The sequence below is a fragment of the Strigops habroptila genome, chromosome 8 (genome assembly GCF_004027225.2).
Source record: "Strigops habroptila isolate Jane chromosome 8, bStrHab1.2.pri, whole genome shotgun sequence".
In the NCBI taxonomy this organism is placed as follows: domain Eukaryota; kingdom Metazoa; phylum Chordata; class Aves; order Psittaciformes; family Psittacidae; genus Strigops; species Strigops habroptila.
The window spans coordinates 34,394,616-34,414,813 of record NC_044284.2 but is presented as its reverse complement, the minus strand read 5'-3'; the positions used below and the strand labels follow the sequence as shown (position 1 = coordinate 34,414,813).

Below are 20,198 nucleotides of genomic sequence, written 5' to 3'. Positions count from 1 at the left end.
GTGAAACCCCACCAGCTCCATAAGACACTGTGAGGTCAATTCCTTTACGTGTTCACATGGTTCAACAACCAAACATGATTCTCCCCACTTGTATGAAGTGGTTAGGGTTAGTTTTTTTTTTTAAAAGTAGAGTGAGCTCTGTTTATGGGAAAGCCCAAAGCCAACAGGCAGTGGTGGTTTTGGTCATATCTATGTGATGTCTTCATTTTCTGTGACTTTCAGTACCTAAGTTCTGCAGTTTTCTCCTCCAAGAGCTCCCAGTCATGTCCCTCCCCCTCCATCCTCCCCGGTTAGGGACTGTTAGTTCTGTTTCCTGCACTCATTTTATAGCACGTATATAGTTTAGATAGCACTCATTCAGATGCCCCACTAGTAAGGGGGGGGGAGTTTTGGTGGGTTGCTACCATTTTCATAGTCTGACAAACTGCTTGAATAAGAGTGTTTTACATGGGAGATGGAAAAGGCATGAGAAACGGGAAAATCTGTCCTCTTCCCTATAGTCAAAAGTGCCTCCTGCTTCTACTCTATACTACATCTAGAATTTGCTGCTTTTCCAGAGTACGTGTTAAACCTTTTTTTAACAAGGTGCTGTATGAAATACAAATTTGGATGAAACATGCACACCTTGTTTGTCAGAGGTGTTGAGCGCTGCTGTATCACTAAGATTTCAATGGGAATTATGAACATGTGATGCTTCCAAAGGGTATGCCCCCAATTTACAAACAAGCTGGGCTGAACAGCATCATATTTGAGTGCGGAAGGAGCTGGCAGGTGAGCTCACCAAGCCACTTTCCATCCTTTACCAGCAGTCCTAGTCTATTGGGAAGGTTCCAGAGGATTGGAGGTTGGCCAACATGATGCCTCTCTGCAAAAAGAGCAGGAAGGAAGACCCCAGAAGCTACAGGCCTGTCAGCCTGACCTCGGTGCCAGGGGAAAGTCATGGAGCAGATCATCCTAAATGAGATCACAGAGCACATGTGGGAAAATGGGGGTATCAGGCCCAATCAGCATGAGTTCTTGAAGGACAGGTCCTGCTTGACCAACCTGATCTGCTTCTATGACAAGATGACCTAGCTGGTTGATGGGGGAAAGGCTGTAGATGCTATCTATTTGGACTTTAGTAAAGCATTTGGCACTGTCTCCCACAGCATTCTTCTGGAGAAACTGGCTGCTCATGGCTTGGATGGGTGTATTCTTTGCTGGGTTAAAAACTGACTGGATGACAGAGCCCAAAGAGTGGTGGTAAATGGCGTCACATCTAGTTGGTGACCAGTCACTAGTGGTGTCCCTCAGGGCTCGGTATTAGGGCCAGTGTTGTTTAGCATCTTCATTGATGATCTGGATGAGGGGCTTGAGTGCACCCTCAGTAAATTTGCAGATGACACCAAGTTGGGTGGGAGTGTTGATCTGCTGGAAGGTAGGAAGGCTCTGCAAAGGGATCTGGGCAGGCTGAATTGATGGGCTGTGGCCAATGCTATGAGGTTCAACAAGGTAAAGTACTGAGTCCTGCCCCTGGGTCACAACAACCCCATGCAATGCTACAGGCTTGGGGAAGAGTGGCTGGAAAGCTGCTTGGCAGAAAAGGACCTTGGGGTGCTGACTGATGGCTGAACATGAGCCAGCTTATGCCCAGACAGGCAAGAAGGCCAATGACATCCTGGACTGTGTCAGAAATAGTGTGGCCAGCAGGGCCAGGAAAATGAACATCCCCTTGTACTTGGCACTGATGAGGCTGCACCTCGTTCAGTTCTGGGCCCCTCACTACAAGAGAGACATTGAGGTGTTGGAGCAGGTCCAGAGAAGGGCAATAGAGCTGGTGAAGGGTCTGGAGCACAAGTTGTATGAGGAGCAGCCGAGGGAACAGGGGCTGTTTAGTCTGGAGAAGAGAAGGTTCAGGGCGAAACATATCACTCCCCCCAACTACCTGAAAGGAGGATGGAGAGAGGAGGTGGCTGGTCTCTTTTCCCAAGTAATAAGTGATAGGACAGGAGGTAGCGGCCTCAAGCTGCATCAGGGAAGGTTTAGGTTGGATATTAGCAAAAATTTCTTCACCAAAAGGGTCATCAGGCATTGGAACAGGCTGCCCAGGGAAGTGGTCGAATCACTGTTCCTGGAAGTGTTCAAAATCCGTGTAGACGAGGCCCTTAGTGACATGGTTTAGTGGTGGACTTGGCAGTACTGGGGTAACAGTTGGACTTGATGATCTTAAAGGTCTTTTCCAACCTAGCTGATTCTGTGATTCTGTATGAGTGTAAATGTGATTATAAGTCCACTGAATTATTTTCTGTATAACAGCAAAGCATTTAGAGCTTGAGTAAATGACACTACTAAGCAATATGTTGTTACCCTAAGGTCCAGATGCTGAGCAGGAAAATACTGTGGTGAAGTCATACAAAACAGGGTAAACAGTCTTTGAAGAAGACCTTTGAAATCCAGGAAGCATAAAATAGTGTATATGTTGCAAATATACCTGGATTTGGAGATAAAGAGAAATTCTTGACACTGAACTGATCATGTAATTCTGTGCGAAGTTCAAATTCTGTGTTTAAATACTGTAGGTTATGTCTCTCGCTGTAAAAACAGCTATTGAGCCCAACTCTCCTCACTATTCTACCAGTATAAAAACATTACTAAAGCTATGGTCCAGGTGTGAAGTCAAAGAAAATTGGTCCCTCTATAACCTTTGCTTATCAGTTTTTATGGCCTAGTCAAAGAACACTAAATGTATTGAATAAGAAGTTAAATTATGCATTTGCTTTCTTCCCATGTCAAATTTCACACTATGAAAGCAAAAGCCTCTCTTGAGATGTCTCTGCTCACACAGTAGCACCTTTGATTCAAGAACTTGCCCTTATGTTCTGTTTTAAGAAGAAGCCACATAAAGTCCAGCAATTTGTTGTTTCTGTTGGATTGCCCTTAGGAGGCACAAACAAAAGTCTGGTTGTGTATTTGTGTTCCCCATGATTTGGCAGGTTTTTATGTCTTCCTGCTGCTCAGAGGCTTCTGGCTTGCCCTGTGAGTTATGACTGTGCTTGCTTTGGCATGGGAGGAAACTGAAACGGCTGCTGTTAGAGCTGATGCCGAATTCTGGGAGGAAACTTGCATTGTTGCAGATTCACTTCTCCATTGCCCTTTCTTTGTAAGGGTGTAACCATCCTGCCACAACATCGTGGTGGGCTTTCAATAAGGAACAGACTGATTTTTAGATTCATACTTGAAGAATGTTACCCTGTCTGACCACACTGGGACTTTTCAGCCCTGATTCCAGAGCTGCTTGAAAGCATCTGAGAGCTGCAGCTGGGACACCCTGGTGCCTGAGTCTTGCTCTCTGTGGCAAGGACTGCACAGATGCCCAAAGAGAGGTGAGATGTATACTGAATGCTTTGCAGGATGGGTCTGCTAGTGCTTTTATGGGCAACAAGAAGGACACTCTGAGCTGATGCGCTAAACACAGGGCTGGAAAGCAGGAAAATTTACCAAACCAAGGCAAGAATGCCCAGGAAGAAACAAAAGGTGTGTCAGACTGCTTACCAACGTGCTGGGTGAGATGCCAGGCAGAGGTGACTGTGGATTACCACTGTTTACTTATTGTTAACCTTGGGAAGAGAGAATAATATAATAAGATCCAGCAGTTGGGGCATTTGGTTGTTCAGGGAGAAAGAAGCTTTTAGAAAAGGAAGCTATCTGTGAAAGGACTGTAGCAGCTGACCAGAAACCTGCGAGTTGGATTCAAAGGACTAAATCCTAATCTAAAGCAAAATTTATTCTTAAATCAGCAGTCAAAAAGATAATTGGAACTGTGCATATATGCCATGTGTGTGAAAGCTTACAAAGATCCAGGATACAAATCACTGTGGAAAGAAAAAGCATTCCGAGAGAGATGAGCATGGTGTAAAAGTACCACCAAGAAGTCAGAACATCTGGGTATGAAAATAGAGATGTGTGGAACACGTAAGACTGGGATTTGAGTAATTGGGCAATTAATTATTTCTTGGCATTTGAGAGTCTGATCCTAGCAATTTCATCAGGAATTTCCTATTCCTTACACTGTTACAAAATTTAAAGCTGCATTTAAAGATATAAGTATCTGCCTGAGCAGGTGTCACTGGTTTAGGCAGCAGTAGAAGATTGCATTGGCATAGGGTGGTTCCACTATAACAAATTACTGGTAAATTGTTGATCATTATACCTTTTCTTTAAATGTAAATTGGTACTTTTCTCTTACGCCTGCTGGTGATCTTGACTGTTGCTGTCTCTATTGCTCTTGCCCAGTCCTATTAGGTTTCTGTGGGCCAGGAGTAAATTGTAATGCTTGATTACACTTTGTTACTACTTTTACATCTGTGTGTTTTACCTCCTGCTAACTTCCTTCCAAGGCAACATGTACAAGCAGATCTATTTTTGTGGAGAAAATTCTGTGCTTGTTTTGAAATAGCTCCATTAATACTCTATTGAGTCGAAACAAAGCTTTTTGTATTGTGTAATCCTTAACACAGCAAGGTGTTGCATGGCATAGCTCTGCTTTCACATCCAGTTCATCAGGGTGATGCCAGTATAGGTCTGTAGAGGAAGGCAGCAGCAATACTGATTTCTTCTTGTAACTCTGTACAAAAGAAAATGCTTTCCCTCCACCAATATTGTACAGGCACTGTCTAGTGGGCTGAAAGCAGAGAGGCAAGCGCCAGGAATTCCTGAGATTTATTTTTAGTGCTGTCTGATTCACTGAGATCATGTCCACCAGGATAGGTGCTGACAAAGATGGGAAGCTCCCAGTTGGTCAGACACAGCCAGCCCTGCTTTGGAATCTCTATGGCACTGCTCCATGGCTGTATGGCTGCAGGGCTTCTGTGCTGACGGAGTGCAGTCAGTGAGCAGAGAACCTGGCTCAGGAACACCTGCCTGTCTGTCTGCACCCACCCATAGGGCCTGGGGAGCTCAAGATACGCCTCTCAGGGCTTTTATAGACGTTCCCTTTTTTTCTTTTTTTCCCACTGAAGTCAGTGAGATTTTTGCCATGGACTTGAGAGCACTTGGAGTGTATTCATAGGTAAACAGAGGTCAAGTGAATCCACCCACTTCTAGTTTGGACAGGACAGAGTTTAAGTACTTCTCCCTGCCTGGCCTGGTACATCCACAAGACAAACTTGTTACTTTTTAATTCAATCTTGTACTATTGAGAGCCAACACTCTTTTCAAAGTGTTTTGAACATGTAAACCTTAGCTGAGTGGTGAGTGTTGTTAGCAATTACCAGTCTATGCCAGAATTGTTAACAAAATTTACATTTCTAATGCTTCTTGTTTGTTTGTTTGTTTTCAAACCATCTAGTCCCTTCCCTGGAAGATAACAGTTTTGCAATTATATGATATGTCTTCCAGTCTGTAGTCTCCTTGCTTTGTGCAAAAAGCGAGAAAAGTCTTGTTTTCAGGTGTATTAAACTTTACAGGAGTAAAAAGCAAGTTTGGTAGCTTCAGTAGATTTTTACATACAGAGTTATCCACATGTATTAATTACTTCATGTATTAGGATGGAAGGTAAAAAAAAGTGAGACTCAAGGCAGATGCTCTATGGATTCTTTTTTCTTACCTGACTTTTAAACTCTCCTTTTCTTGCAGAAAGAGGACCTCCAAATATATGAAAAATACTGTCAGAACAAGCCAAGGTCCGAAGCTCTCTGGAGACAATGTGGAGATAGCATCTTTTTTCAGGTGGAGTTTCATTGCAGACTAGCAGTGCAAGACCATCAAAGCTTGTTTTCCTTCTGTATCTCTTCTTTCTTTAGAAAACTTAGAGCAATAAACAGACTTTTCTGCACCCTTCTTATTCTGATGGCAAGTGCTCAGTATGTGTGAAGGTGCTCTCTACAAGAGACGAGGTAGGCAGAATAGTAGGTAGATTTCCTGGACAGGAGCCTGACTCTTCAGGCTATACCCAAACCAAGGAACTGCTGGCTTCTTTGCAAACCCCAGATAATTGCAAGCTTCGAAACAGTGCATACCGATTTCGACATTAAATTGAATCTACACATTAGCTCTTGTTTAGATCCATTTGCACTGTGGCATAGGTAACCTAGAAACTCCTATGAAGATGGAACAAATTTATCTTTCAATTAATTCACAGACATATCTTCAAATTACAAAATGATAATAATCTCGGTGTCTTGCCTGTGTTTCAAGAAACAATTGTATTTTTCTTCCCTGTTGTCTCTTACAGGAATGTCAGCGTAAATTGGATCATAAGCTCTCTCTAGATGCTTATCTCTTAAAGCCAGTCCAGAGAATCACCAAGTACCAGTTGCTGTTAAAGGTAAGTTCTCCATGAGAGTGCTAGGAATTCCAATGCATAGCTGGTTTTACTTACAGAATTGCATATCAGCAATGTTTTCTGAAGGACTTCCTGGAAATAAATACTCTTTCACTTCTTCAACAAATACTTTGTAATGCCAAGTTGTAAAATGGTAACAGCCAAAGAAAGGACTTCTGTTTCAGAATAAGAACTGCTATTACTTAGAGTACTTATATCCTAAGCAATAGCAGTGTATTATTATGTATTTATGTATTGCTATATATACATAAAGTAAGATATTTTATATAGTATTTTCTTTACCTATTTATTATTTATCTTTAAACAGAAATTGAATTTGGTTTTACTGGATTAGTATATGGTTTTACAGTTTGAAAACAGGAACTGATGCATTAAATCCTGTCTCTGACATCTGTCCATGTTTAACAAAACTCAGCTCTCTGAACCTGATATTTTACATGATTGTAGCCCAAACCTTTCAGAAGAAGCCCTACCCTGTTCTTCTGTTTTAAAGACCCAGCTAGGAACAAATAGCCTGTAACTTTTCCACAGGATAAATATGTGAACTTCCGTCTTGATTTGGTTGTAACTGTGAGTGGTCCATGCTTGAAATTTTGGTCTGAACTGGGCAACAGGAAATACATGCTCTCAAACCAATAACATGTTTTGGAGATGGTGGCTTAAATTTCTGTCTTCCTCAGTTCTTCAAAATAATATTTGTTGACTTTCCTTATGGGAAGGTCATGAAGGTGAGTTACAGGCAGTTCTCAAGCCTCTGGACTTAATGTAGTGTTGTGTATTGTCATGAAATTTAGCATGAAATCCGCAGTGAAAATATTAGGCTGCAATTTTATTTGCTAATAGCTAGTAACTACCATGGCACTGGTCAAATTGTGTCAGTTTAAGCCACGTGAGGATCTGGCTGGCCATTCACTTGTGCAGTATTTCTGTGACCTGCTTATTGACTTTACACAAAACTGTACAATCCAAATGTTGAAAAAGGATATTAACAAGGATGCAACTTCTTTGATATCAGTAGATTTACATCAGTGTAATCCAGAAGTAAATTTGTCTCATTTCTTGAAACTCTTCTGTGACAAGGGAGAAAATGTCAAGGTCTTTAGAAGAGCAAGAGTAAATCAGATTCTACTTTTAATTTGAAATACGACTGTAAATAAAACCAAGATTAGATCAAGGAGTAAAATTCCGAGGCAAAGCAGGTTGCAGCTATTGGGGTTGAGGCTGGTCAGACCAGTTTTGTACTTAGCAACAGCACACTGGCACAGACATTTACTTTGTCAGGGATTATGAAGTCTATGAAGATGGTGCACTCTTTCCCTGGCAGCAGGAGCATTTAAAAGTGTGGGAAAATGGGAGTCTGAAAATGGTAACAAGTGCTTAAGAAGCTGTGTGACTTGAGCGATGGGCAAATTCTGAGTCATGATTATTGCAAACACTCTGGTTTCAACAAGTTTAACTAATATTGTAAAGCAGCATGCCCACTATACAGAGAGCAGGGATCCATCCTCATCCTAGAAATTGTGCAACAGGTGCTATAGGAATGCATCATGCTTGTACCTTCTAAGCCCTGGTCACCCAAGCACTTGAGGAGAGACTGTTGCAGTTTGGGGTTTGCAAGAACTACCTTTTTGCAGCCCTGTTTTATGGGAACATAAGTGCCTCAACTTTTGGATTAAATTATTTCCAAACTCAAAATGTGACTGAAAATAATATGGCTGAATGAAAACCATGTCAATGGCCTCCCTGATGAAGGGGTCTCATTCTTACTATAATAAAGATTATTAAAGTTTGTAGAGTCTTGATTCATTCCTAGGTATATTTCTGGAGCATAGTTTCTGTTTACATTGTAGTCAGCATAAGGAAACAAAATGAAACTCACTATTATTAGGTGCTATTATTACAAGAATTAGTTTCTTCATGGCTTGCATTTCTGAAGTGAAAACTGTATCCAGCCAAACACTTCTTTCATTCCACTGGTAGATATATAGGGCAGGATGAGTAAATAATGATGAATAAAGTGGTTATTTGATTATGAATTACAGAACCATTGTCTCATTAACAACCAATAAACTTATTATTTCAGCTGAACAATGGATGCAGATTCCAAGCATGAAAATCACAGGTCACTATATATGATTAGTTATCTTAATAGTTTTGGTTGCAGTCATCTTACTTTTTCTGTTTTGGTTGCAATCATATTTTTCTGTTTAATGGTAGGAATCCTGACTAGCTTTGGTTCAAATTCTATGGTGTAGTCTTGGGATCTTCCAGATGCTTTGAGACTCATGTTTTCCAAAGACTGTGCAAAACATATGTGGGTTTATATCTGTTAACCTTTTCTTCCCTGGATGCTTTTAGCAAAGATACAGAGTTTGATTCTGATCTCGAGTGGATACTCATTGGCAGTAACTGCTTTCTATACAATACAGTGGGGAAAAAATGATCTGTGTATCTGAATCAGCAGGGCTCCTCTGTAGGCAGAAGAGCAAGAGGCAAGGCAGTTAATTTCATTTAAAATGAAGATTTTAGTGTCTTTCAGGATTTACATGGGACATAGCCATTGGTTACAGGAAGATAGTTAAATCCTGAGCTAGGATAGAACTTTTCAAGCAAAAGACACATATAGCAATAAGAAAAGTCATCTTTGTAAGGAACTGTAACGGACTATGTGAGTAGTTCACCCTAAATATTTGGAACTCTAAGTAGAATCTCTGTGTATGAATGGATTACAGAAATTGAGCCCTCAGAAGGTGTTGTTTCTTTCTTTGCTTTGCACACATGCTTCTTAACTTGTCCAGAACTTTATCTCTTGTTCTTTGTGCAAAAGTTGGAAGATGGAATAATTCACCATATTTGAAGCAGAATATAATGTTTGATGAATTTTTGCTAGAGGTCAGCATTGTTCTTCAAAATTACTAGCTCTCAGAAAAAGCTTTCAAATTTGCAGACACAGATCTGTAGACTGTGGAGGTAGAGAATAAGAGGTGGGAAAGAGTTATAGTAATTTGGCCTATTTCTTCTCAAAAAAAAAAAAAAAATTCACAGCTGAAAAACCTGTCTTATAGATTAAAGAAGTCTCATTTAATTTAGGAAGAGAGATTTGTGAGAAGATTTGACCATAAGTCTACAAGCATCTACACAAGAAGTGACTTCTTCCCATGCAGAATTTCTTAATCTGACAGGAGTTAGCTAAAACCTGATTAGTGGAATGTCAAATATGCCAAATTCAGACTAGAAATTAATTTATATTTTTCACAGCGATAATAAGTACCATGTGGAACAAATTGCCAAGGGAAATAATGAATTCTCTAGCACCTGAAACCATTGAGTTTATTCTCTAGCAGATGTGGAGTAAAAAAAAACCTGAATGTAATTCTGTGACATCAAAAAAATGCATTGTAAATATGTCAGAATAGTCTTGTATCATCTTAAATGAACCTGTAAAACTTGAAAATGTCCAAAAGGTCAAAATGTATGTCCTCAGTGATAATCCTGGTGAATGCCCTGGGGTTTTTTTGGTGTTTTGTTTGTTTGGTTTTCCTATAGTTCTGCTACTTGTCTAGGCAGCACAAATTTCAATTGTCATATGGTGGCACCTGGTATAAGAAGTTTTCAAGTAGTTTTCATATCTTTTTCTAATCAGGAAATGCTGAAATGCAGCAAGAATTCAGAGGGTACTGCTGAATTGGAAGAAGCCCTGGCCACGATGCTTGATATCATCAAATCAGTAAATGACTCCATGCACCAGATAGCAATCACAGGATATGAGGTACTGTTTGCTGTTGCTCTTACTCTGATCTTGACCCATCCAATGTTGCTTTCATTACTAATCATGCTGTGCCATGGTTAGTACACTTTGCAGGAGCACTGCCACTCAGTGATCAAAAATACATGTCAGCATACCTTTCATATGGAGGTGGGGGTGGTAATGTGGGGAGGAAGTGGGACAAATGCAGCCCTTTTGAGTAATCACACCCAAAACTCATTTGTAGGTGAGAGGTAGCAAGTGTGACAGACGTAACTTAAGAAATTTGCTGAAACTTTGTGACCCCTATGCAACTCAAGTGTTCCCAAATCTTTTGCACTTAGGGACGAAAATTTGGCTTCCATTTAAATGGGGTAATAGAATCCATCCCCAATGACTGGCAAACTCATTATCTGAAACATAACAACCATACAAATCAAAGGCCCACAAATGTATATATCTCTCTGCTGAAGCTCCAGTGAAGTCGTATGACTCAAGAACTGGTGTTGCCCATATGAAATGAGCCCTTAAGTGAGAAGTGGAAGTGGAAGCATGCCTGGTGAAATCAGCCCTGAGGGTGATGTGGTTGCCCATTCTGAAACAGCTGCAGGGCGAAAATGTCAAGGAGAAACAATGTACTGAGAAGCTGGGTTCAAGGAATTATTAGATCAGAGTAACAAGACTTAGGCTGGACACCAGAAAGACAGTATTTTGTGCAGAATGTGACTTCCTGAGAAAGTGCTGGGGTCTATACTGACTGACTGGGTGGGAGGAGTTTTGCAGGATAGAGTGGCTTGACACAATCATAGAATGGTTTGGTTTGGAAGGGACCTTAAAAGCTCATCTAGTTCCAACCCCCTTGCCACAGGTAGGGACACTTTCCACCACACTAGGTTGCTCAAAGCCCTAGCCAGCCTGGCCTAGGCATGGGGCAGCCACAAGTTCTCTGGGCAACCTGTGCCAGTGCTTCACCCCGTCATTGTGAAGAATTTTTCCTAATATCTAACCTAAATCTACCCTTTTTCAGTTTACTACGTGCCCTTGTAAAAAGTCCCTCTCCAGCTTTCTTGTAGGCCTCCTTTAGGTACTGGAAGGCTGCTCTAATGTTCTCCTGGAACCTTCTCCAGGCTGAACAAGCCCAGTTCTTTCAGCCTGTCTCCATAGGAGAGGTGCTCCAGCTCTCTGATCATCTTCATGGCCCTCAACTGGACTCTCTCCAACAACTCCACATCCTTCTTATGTTGGGGGTCCCAGAGTTGAACACAGTATTCCAGATGGGGTCTTAAGAGAGTGGAGTAGAGAGGGAGAATCACCTCCCTTGACCTGCTGGTCACACTCCTTTTGATGCAGCCCAGCATTTGTGGGCTGCGAGTGCACACTGCCAGCTCACGTTGAGCTTCTCATCAATCAACACCCTAAGTCCTTCTCACCAGGGATGCTCTCAATCCAGTCTCCACCCAGCCTGTATTTGTGCTTGGGATTGCCCTGACCCAGCTGTAGGACCTTGCACTTGGCCTTGCTGAACTTGGTGAGGTTCACACAGGCCCACCTCTCCAGCCTGTCAAGGTTCCTCTGGATGGCATCTCTTCCCTCCAGCGTGTTGACCGCACCACACAGCTTGGTGTCGTCAGCAAACTGCTTAGGGTGCACTCAATCCCATTGTCCATGTTGCTGAGAAAGATGTTAACAAGGCCAGTCCCAATACCAACTCCTGAGGAATGCCAGTTGTCACTGGTCTCCACTTGGACATCGAGCTGTTGACTGCAACTCTTTGAGTGCAACCATTCAACCAATTCCTTATCCCCTGAGTGATCCATCCATCAAATCCATGCCTCTCCAGTTTAGAGACAAGGATGTGGGACAGTGTCAATTGCCTCGCAGAAGTCCGGGTAGATGATATCAGTCGCTCTTCCCTTATTCACCAGTGTTGTGGCCCCATCATATAAGGCCACCAAATTTTCAGGCACAGTTTGCCCTTAGTGAAGCCATGTTGGCTGTTACCAATCATCTCCTTATTTTCCATGTGTCTTAACATAGTTTCCAGGAGGATCTGCTTCATGACTGGTCTGTAGTTCCTCAGGTCTGCCTTTTTTCCCTTTTTAAAATTGAGTGTTTTCCCTTGTGTTTGCCCATTCCTTACTTTCAAGTCTCAGACTGGTTTTGTACTTCAATAGAGCATTCCTGTCCCTAGCAAATTCAAAAGTAGAAAGTTTTTAGCTTCTACTTTAAATTTATCAGCCTTCTATGAAATGCCAGATAGTAGCTCCAAGGACTGGATTTTTGCTTCTGCTTTGTTAGCTGAACTTAAAGACATGACTAACTGGAACATGGCTGCTGCATAGCCCAATGCTGACAGCATTCCTGAGATGCTTTGTTACATGATATTAAATGAGGTAAAAGTGTGAAAGAGGATGAACCTGATAATTTCTTCTCCCTGTTCCACCTGTCCCAGAAGCTCAGCTGGCATGCCAAATAAACACCTCCCATAGCTCATGAAACCACACCACATCTTCTGGAGTCTTTCCCACACAAGCATGATAGAAATACTTGCCTAGAACACCTTTCAGAGAAGGATATTATGCCAGCAGAAAAGCAGGTTTTGTGGCAGCAGATGAATGCTCCTAATTGCATAGGATATTCTGCTTCTTGGAGCTGTGCACATGCCGACTTGAGCTGAACTCTCATGTAAGAAATTACAATTTGGGGTTGGTTTTTTGGGTTTTAAATTTTATTTTAGTTTTGGGCAAAGCCATAAAAAAGTAAAGTTTAAAGAGCAGAAGTTTTAGAGATGTTTCCTATGATCCTAACCCTTGTATACAATCTGGTCTGGGTAGTGTGTTTATGAGTTATGCAGCACTCAAGCCATCCATATATATCTCTCATCTTCCATAAACATGAGATAGAGTGTTTTGTTCTAACAGGGAATAATTTTATTTGAGATAGTGATCAAATTCTTGATTTTGAATGAACTTCAAATTTAGGACAAAATATTGCTGTCCACTAGCACAAGTTACCAGAAACAATGTACTCCTCTCTGCTGCCCATGCTGAAGAAGAGCCCAAGGCTTGTAGGCTGATATTCGAAGTCTTTTGTGGGATTGCTGCAGACTGCCATCCCTACCCATCTTCTTTCACTTTGCAATGGTAGCCTCCCACTTCACTTACTGTAATCCTAATCCCAGATTGAAGAAGAGACAGACCTATCACAGGAGTTGAACTGAGCTTCTGGAACTCAGTGCTATGTTGAACAGTGCTTGGAGTGACAGGAGCCTCTCAGCCTTGTCAGAACTATGTCGAAAATATGTTTGTTTGTTTGTTTGTTTAGCTTTACATCTTTCGAATATGCTTTTCACAGGCTTTTTTCACAGGCTTGCAGATTACACCCACATACACATATAAATACAAACACAGAGTCCTGTGTGCACAAATCAAAAAATCCAACTCTTTTTTTTTTTTCATTAGAGATGAGAGACTGATATAGAAATTACTGAGTTGTTTTGAATGCTTTTGAGAGTCTAATAATACCCTGATATGGAGTGGAAAAGTACCTAATCAAACCCTGGTTTTACAGTTGGATCTCCAGAGGATGGGGAGTGAGAGGGAGAACAGGTTGCAATGCTTAGTTTAAGAAATCAGACTTTCCCACTTGGAGCCAAAATCTTCACCCTATAATCAACAGAATGTACAAATGTTGAAAATAAGTGTTTTAATAATGCACTGAATTTATTCCCTCAATTTACTATACAAAGCATTCCTAGAAAAACTTGCTGCTAGGATAATTATGTTTGTCATTATTTGATGAAGCTAATTGCCATAAGGATGTTGCCATGCCTTCTATTCACACATTGCTACACTCTTTAGTACAGAACCATGCTACAAATGTTAGTGCTGGTGGTATCTGAGACAAATATTTATATCAGTTGAAGTATTTAATCACCAGTCGTCCTTAGACAAGGGCTTTAACTTACAGAGGTCTGGTTCCTGCTTAATTTCACTCTCCCTCAGGTATTTTTATGGCTCCTTGGTACATTTACTCCCTATTTGCACAAAGCTGTGCAGCACTGCATGGTTTGCAGATGTGAGCTGAGAAATTACTGACAAAGCTTCTAAAGAAATTTGAGGGAATTACACACCTACTTACCTCTAGGCACCGATCTGTGTCTTGAGACATCTAAGCATCCATCTTTCAAGGTTTTGCCCAGGGATAGAAGCAGCTCATAGCATAGCAAAAAGTGAACCTAGATCTTTCAGAGCCAAGCCCATTGCTTGGATATCTGGACTGCACTGGGCCTTGATACTATCTTGGAGTCATGAGTCTTGAAACTCAGTTCTTGTCATAAGGTGCTTCCTCTGAGGTCATCAGATCAGACAGCCTGTAGTGTCAGATCCAAAGAGGTCTCGAGACAGACCTTAGACACTAATTATGAGTGGGGAATTATGGACATGGAAAGCAATAGGTTAGTAGTTATATGAAGAAACCACACAGGTTTAGCAAGGAGACAAGCAGCTGGGATTTCAGCTGTAACATGTCCACTGTGCAACACATGGGATGCCTAGGCACACATCTCTGCCTGGAAGCTTAAGCACCACTGGGAGGAAACCTGCGCCTGGGATTGCCCTAGTTTAAATGTGATATAGGCTCTCTCTTTTCCTTGGTTGCTAGGGTGATGTTAGTGAGCTTGGGAAGCTGTTGATGCAAGGTTCCTTCAATGTGTGGACTGACCACAAGAAGGGACACAACAAGGTGAAGGACTTGGCTAGATTCAAACCGATGCAGAGACACCTCTTCCTCTATACAAAGATGCTACTTTTCTGCAAGAAACGGGAGGAGAACACAGATGGCCATGAGAAGACAGCTTCATACAGCTTCAAAAATTCATTAAAGGTAATAAATGTGGTAATGGTGGGGGAGAGAAACAAATCTGGTGTTCTCACAGCACAGGGATGTTTACCTGTGGAGACTGAAGAAGGTATACATCTGGAGTTATCTTACACCCCTGAGTAAATGAAAGCTCCCATTTAGTTTTGCTCTGGAGACAAACCCAGCCATATGTCCTGCAACTCCAGATGTGAACCTTGATTTTGCAATTTGATACAAATGGGCATCTTGCCCAGTGTCGTGTAAAGAGAAGCAAGGGACCCGCATCTCTCATTGTTCTTCCTATAAGTATCCTCCAAGTTCATTGCAAGTTTTGCTGTTGACATCAGTTGAAAAGATATATTCTGTGACAATAATAGCTGCAGATGAATCACAGTGCAGTAGAATTGCCCTTTTATTTGCAAGAGTGACATTTCTAGATATGAATCGGGACATTTTCTGTAAAGATGGGATTCATAAACAGGCCAAATTTTCTCTTTAAGCACATTGGTGTGGCACTTGTGACTTCAGACAACTAACATGGGTCATTGAGAGTAGTGCTGCAAACGTATTACGGGATAACCAGACAAGAATTGTAATAGAACCTGGTTCAAGGAGCAAACCAATTCATATAAATGTTTGAAGTGTCTTTCTGAGGAGATAGCAGGAATGATGACATAATCAAAGCTATTTAAATCTTCACATCCAATGCTGAGGCAAATCAAAACAAGGGGAATGAACAAATTAGGAAGAAGCTGGGAAGCTGGTAAGTGTAGTAGCAGCAAGAATTCAAAATTGTGGTTAAGAATCTATTGTTTAAGAAATCTAGAATTATTTTCTTCAGTTCCTTGTTCGTCTTGCCTAGTTAGGCACTTAGCTCCTTGGTCCCCTCTTTTTTTAATTTTCCTGAAATGGTATTGAATTTTTCATGTTGTCTGGATTTGCAGACGAGTTGTTAAATCTCACAAAGCCCTGTTCCATCCCTTGTCCTCTCCCACCTCAACAGGTCACTGTAGTATAGGTGGACAGAAGCCAGGATAGGGTTGAAAACTGACTCACAGTTCAAGAAAAACAAAGCAAAGAAGGTAAAGTAGTGATCAGACATTAGCTTGTGTTACTTTTGAGCACTTAATTTTTTTTTCCTATAACAATCAAAAACATGAATGATAAATTAGATGTTGAGAAATAACATGTTCTGAATTTTACTTTTACTGACTCCCTAAGGTGCAGAAGGGAATGCAGCCTTTTAAAAATGCTTCTCAGAGAATAAAGAGTTTAAAGACTATTGACATTTTCCAGATTCCAGCTGCTTCTTTACTATTTTGAAACAGATGAGCACGGTGGGCATTACAGAAAATGTAAAAGGGGATAACAAGAAGTTTGAGATCTGGTATAATGGCAGAGAAGAAGTCTACATAATTCAGGTAATGACAATCCTTTTTCATCCAAGGACTATACTTCCTTTCGGTTGAATTGTTTTTAAGAAAGTTTTCAATTTCATGACTTTCACTGTACTGTACACTCAAGAAATGGTAGCCATTGGAAGTCTCATTGTTGTGTTGGCACTGAAATCATCCATTTATCTGATTTTAAATTGTGAAAATGGTTGTGATTTGGGGTAGAAGAGGAAAAAAAGTGGAAAATTACTTGGAACACTAGACAGAAAAGCAAGGACAGGATTTTAGATTCATGGTAACTTTTCTGTGTCTTCTGCTTTGCTCAAAGCTGGGCACAGTGTTCCACTCCTTGTGAAAATTGAGAGCAAATGTAGTTCAGGGCAGCCAGGTGATTGGCAGCATGCTTTAACTAGATCTGCTTTGCCTTTTCCTCTTGTGTTCTCAGGCATCTTCTGTTGAGCTGAAAAACACCTGGATTTCAGAGATTCGCAAAGTCCTGACAGGACAACTGGAAGCATGTAGAGGTAGGACAGAGAGAGTGAGATTTGGTAGTGTTGCCTTCCTTCTGTAGCTGTGTTTGACAACATGGAGCTGGAATATGTTACTGTGCTGTCCAGTATCACTAGGGAAATCAGATCTATGTGAGGATCAGTTGGGTGGTTGCAGCATTACTGGCATTGAAACTCTTGTCCTAATCAAAGAAAATGTGTTAGAACTTCAGAAATGGCATGAATTATGATTCCATTCAGTTAGTCTGAGGAACATGATGTTCCTCTGTTCTTCTCAAGTTGCAACCCTAGAACATCCGTTTACATCAGCATGTGAAATGGGGTCCCAGTACTCACTCTGTGCCTTCTCACGAGACCTGGCACAAAAGATCTCCTTCTACATACATGGCCGGATACAGCAACTGTTCCTCTCCGTGCCATTGTTTGTTTTGCTTTGTTGGGTGTTTTTACTTTAAATCTAGTCACCCACTTATGTTTTAAACGTCAGTCAGTTATCCCATCTTTTTGTCTACGTGACCTCCCTGTAAAACATGATTAATTACATCTCCCTCTCTCATAGAGATGTCACTATTAAGGTGATTTGTGATGTGCTCAACACAAGTGATTTTAGCCTCATAAATACCTAAAATAATGACACCTTTTTTTTTTGTTTAGTTTTTTTTTGGGGTTTTTTTTTTTTTTTTTTGTAAGATATTGAATTCAAGACAGACAAAATTCAGTTAGGTTATTCCAGGTAGTAAGAGAACATATTGATGAAAGCTATCTGAGATACTTTTCTGTTTATGAGTAGGAACGTACAGGGTCCTAAAAGTCATTTTCCAGGCTCTCTTAGAACAAAAATCCAATAGCTGTGTTTAGTACAGACTTTCCTTGAGCCCTGGCATTGCTTCTCACCTGACCTGTCATATTCTGCTTCTCTCATACACACACCTCTCTTTAAAGCAATGCCAGCAAGGACTCTCCACCCACATCCTACAGATTCCTAAGCAGATGTTGTCGTAGGTGAAAACCTGTGCTTTAACTGTAGAGGTCACCTTTGTTTTAATTGTCTGTTTCAGAAAGGCAATGAGTTCTTATAACCTCATTAAGTGAGGGGAAACAACTATGCACATTAGCCTCAGCAATTTAATCCAACCAATAACAATACACCTTTTACAATGCTTACTACTCAGGTCTTCTGTTACTATTCTTGTCTTCATCCTTTCCCCTTTTGTGTTCTGGATTTCAATGTTGTCAGTTCAGCAGGAACTGCTGAGGAAAGAATTCAAGATTCTTATCAGTGCATTTCCAGGACTCCATCTGGGGACTTTCTGATATGGTTTCTAATATTTACTTCTGAAGTATAAAAGCTGGCTTTACTTAGAATACCACCAAAGAGAAGAGTAGCTTATGGAGAAAATGTATGTATGTGATAGGATAGAGTGCTAATTATCCATGTGTGTTTCTAGGCAAAGAAAATGAAGCTTGTATGTCACCCAGATGAGCATTTGTGAAATCTTTGTAGCATACAAGACCTGTATGCTAGAGTAACTATTCATTTTCTAGAGAAAGCTATTCAGGAATCAAGACTGAAAGTTTTTGAAAACATTTATATTTTTATATTCTTTATTGTTTTGCCATAAGATCATAGGATCACAGAATATTTCAGGTTTCAAAGGACCTCAGGACATCAGAGTCCAGCATCCTGCTCAACACAGAGTCGGTTATTGGTCAAACCTGGTTACTCAAGACTTTATCCAGTCTGATCTTGAGAAAATCCAAAGATGACATTCATCCTACTCTATGAGTAAAATTCATCCTACTCCAGGAGTAAATGAAGTTTTCCTTCATTGTGAATCCAGCTGAACAGCAGTCAGAGGGCAGAAATAGTATCTTATATGCTATTGCAACTCTTCCCATTGCCTTTTCCCAAATGATCGCATGAATCAAAGTCCTTATTACAATACCAATGACAGGAAGCAAATGCTGTGTCTTGTGTTTTTAAACAGTTGTTTCTCTTTCCATGACTCATGAAAGAAGAAGCCTTAATTTATGCTTAATCCAAGACTCGATATTTCTCCAACTGTGTGTTGTTATGAGAGAAGGAAGAGGGATACATTTGTTTGTCTGGGCTGTTATTAATGACTGTTGTTAGGAGTTGCAGAGGGAGTTGGAATGTTGGAAGGAACCAGTTGAGATGAACGAGTGAGTAAAGGGCAAAGAAGGTGGCCGAAGGTATGTGATAAATAGTTTAAGATATAGGTCATTAGTGTCCAAATACTTAGTATATATACACCCCCTATCATATATTGCAGTGAGCATGAAAGGCTAACAAGGCTTTAGGTAACACCTTGATTCCCCAATCCCAAAGAGCATTAATTGTCACTTGCAGGCAAACGAATTACGGATGCAATTTAAGGGATTTGTGAAAGGCTGTGAATCAGTTGACAAAACCAGGAATGAAGCTACTTCTGACTCCCCACCCGGAGTGCTTCTTTCTCCCAGCATTCCCACCCACAAAAGACTTTGTTAAGCTTAATCTTTCAGTACTGTCTCTGCCCCTTTGTCTGTTCTCCTTTCATTGACAGGAGCTTTATCTTCTTTCAGAGTGAAATAGCCCTAGGATCTGAGAGTTTCAAAGCATCTCCATCCATTGCTTCGTTACTTCTCAGTATCTGATTCCTCTGGCCGTGAAAGCCAGGTTGTCAGCATCTTTCTTACCATCTTTCTCCACTCAGCATTTACCTGACACAGGTGCAAATGAGTCTATTGCTACCTTGAATCTGTGCCAAAAGAGTGAACAGGTGACATCTGAACATTTTATTATTGCTGTTCGTTCAGGGTGCTGAGCAAAAGCATACCTCAGAGGGATGGGGATATGTTCTACTAGATGGCTGCATGTGTAAACGGACTGATGTACGTGTGTTACTAAATCCAGAAAAAGCTGTACAAAACTTGTATTGTACTCTGAGGAAAATGCCAATATGTTCATTCTCTAGATCCATATTGTGCATGAGCTAGGAAGAGGTACAAAGGAAAGAGAAGGTGGTAGGGGGAGAAACCTCTTCTGCAGTTAAAATACATGGGTAGAAGAGCTGTTTGAGTGAGATACATTTTCAGCCTTTAATATCATCATATGCCTTTCTATTCAAGTACGAGTATTCCATTTTTCTTGCAGCAGCAGTCAAAATCTCTCCTCTCCTATTTCTCACTCTCTTTACCTTCTATGCTAACAAGGAAGCAATTTACACAAATTGGAGCAATGTCTTTTTACTTTATCTTTAACAGAAGCAAGTCAACTTCACCAAAGAATCACTGAAAGTGTATACCATGCACCAATGGATTCCTCCAATGCAAGCAGGTAACCACAGCTATTACGGCATATCAGG

At 40.9% G+C, this 20,198-nt stretch overlaps 1 protein-coding gene across 8 annotated transcripts in view; it reads left to right on the top strand.

The window, feature by feature from the left end:
• The window catches only part of MCF2L2 (MCF.2 cell line derived transforming sequence-like 2), a 183,876-nt gene that overhangs the window by 138,481 nt on the left and 25,197 nt on the right, over window positions 1-20,198 (top strand). For all 8 annotated transcript variants that reach the window (XM_030494555.1, XM_030494561.1, XM_030494557.1 and 5 more), the window contains 7 exons: window positions 5,614-5,706; window positions 6,212-6,304; window positions 9,966-10,091; window positions 14,730-14,951; window positions 16,256-16,348; window positions 16,767-16,845; window positions 20,098-20,170. In XM_030494555.1, coding sequence (XP_030350415.1) covers window positions 5,614-5,706; window positions 6,212-6,304; window positions 9,966-10,091; window positions 14,730-14,951; window positions 16,256-16,348; window positions 16,767-16,845; window positions 20,098-20,170 — 779 coding nt within the window. The remainder of the gene's footprint in view (window positions 1-5,613; window positions 5,707-6,211; window positions 6,305-9,965; window positions 10,092-14,729; window positions 14,952-16,255; window positions 16,349-16,766; window positions 16,846-20,097; window positions 20,171-20,198) is intronic.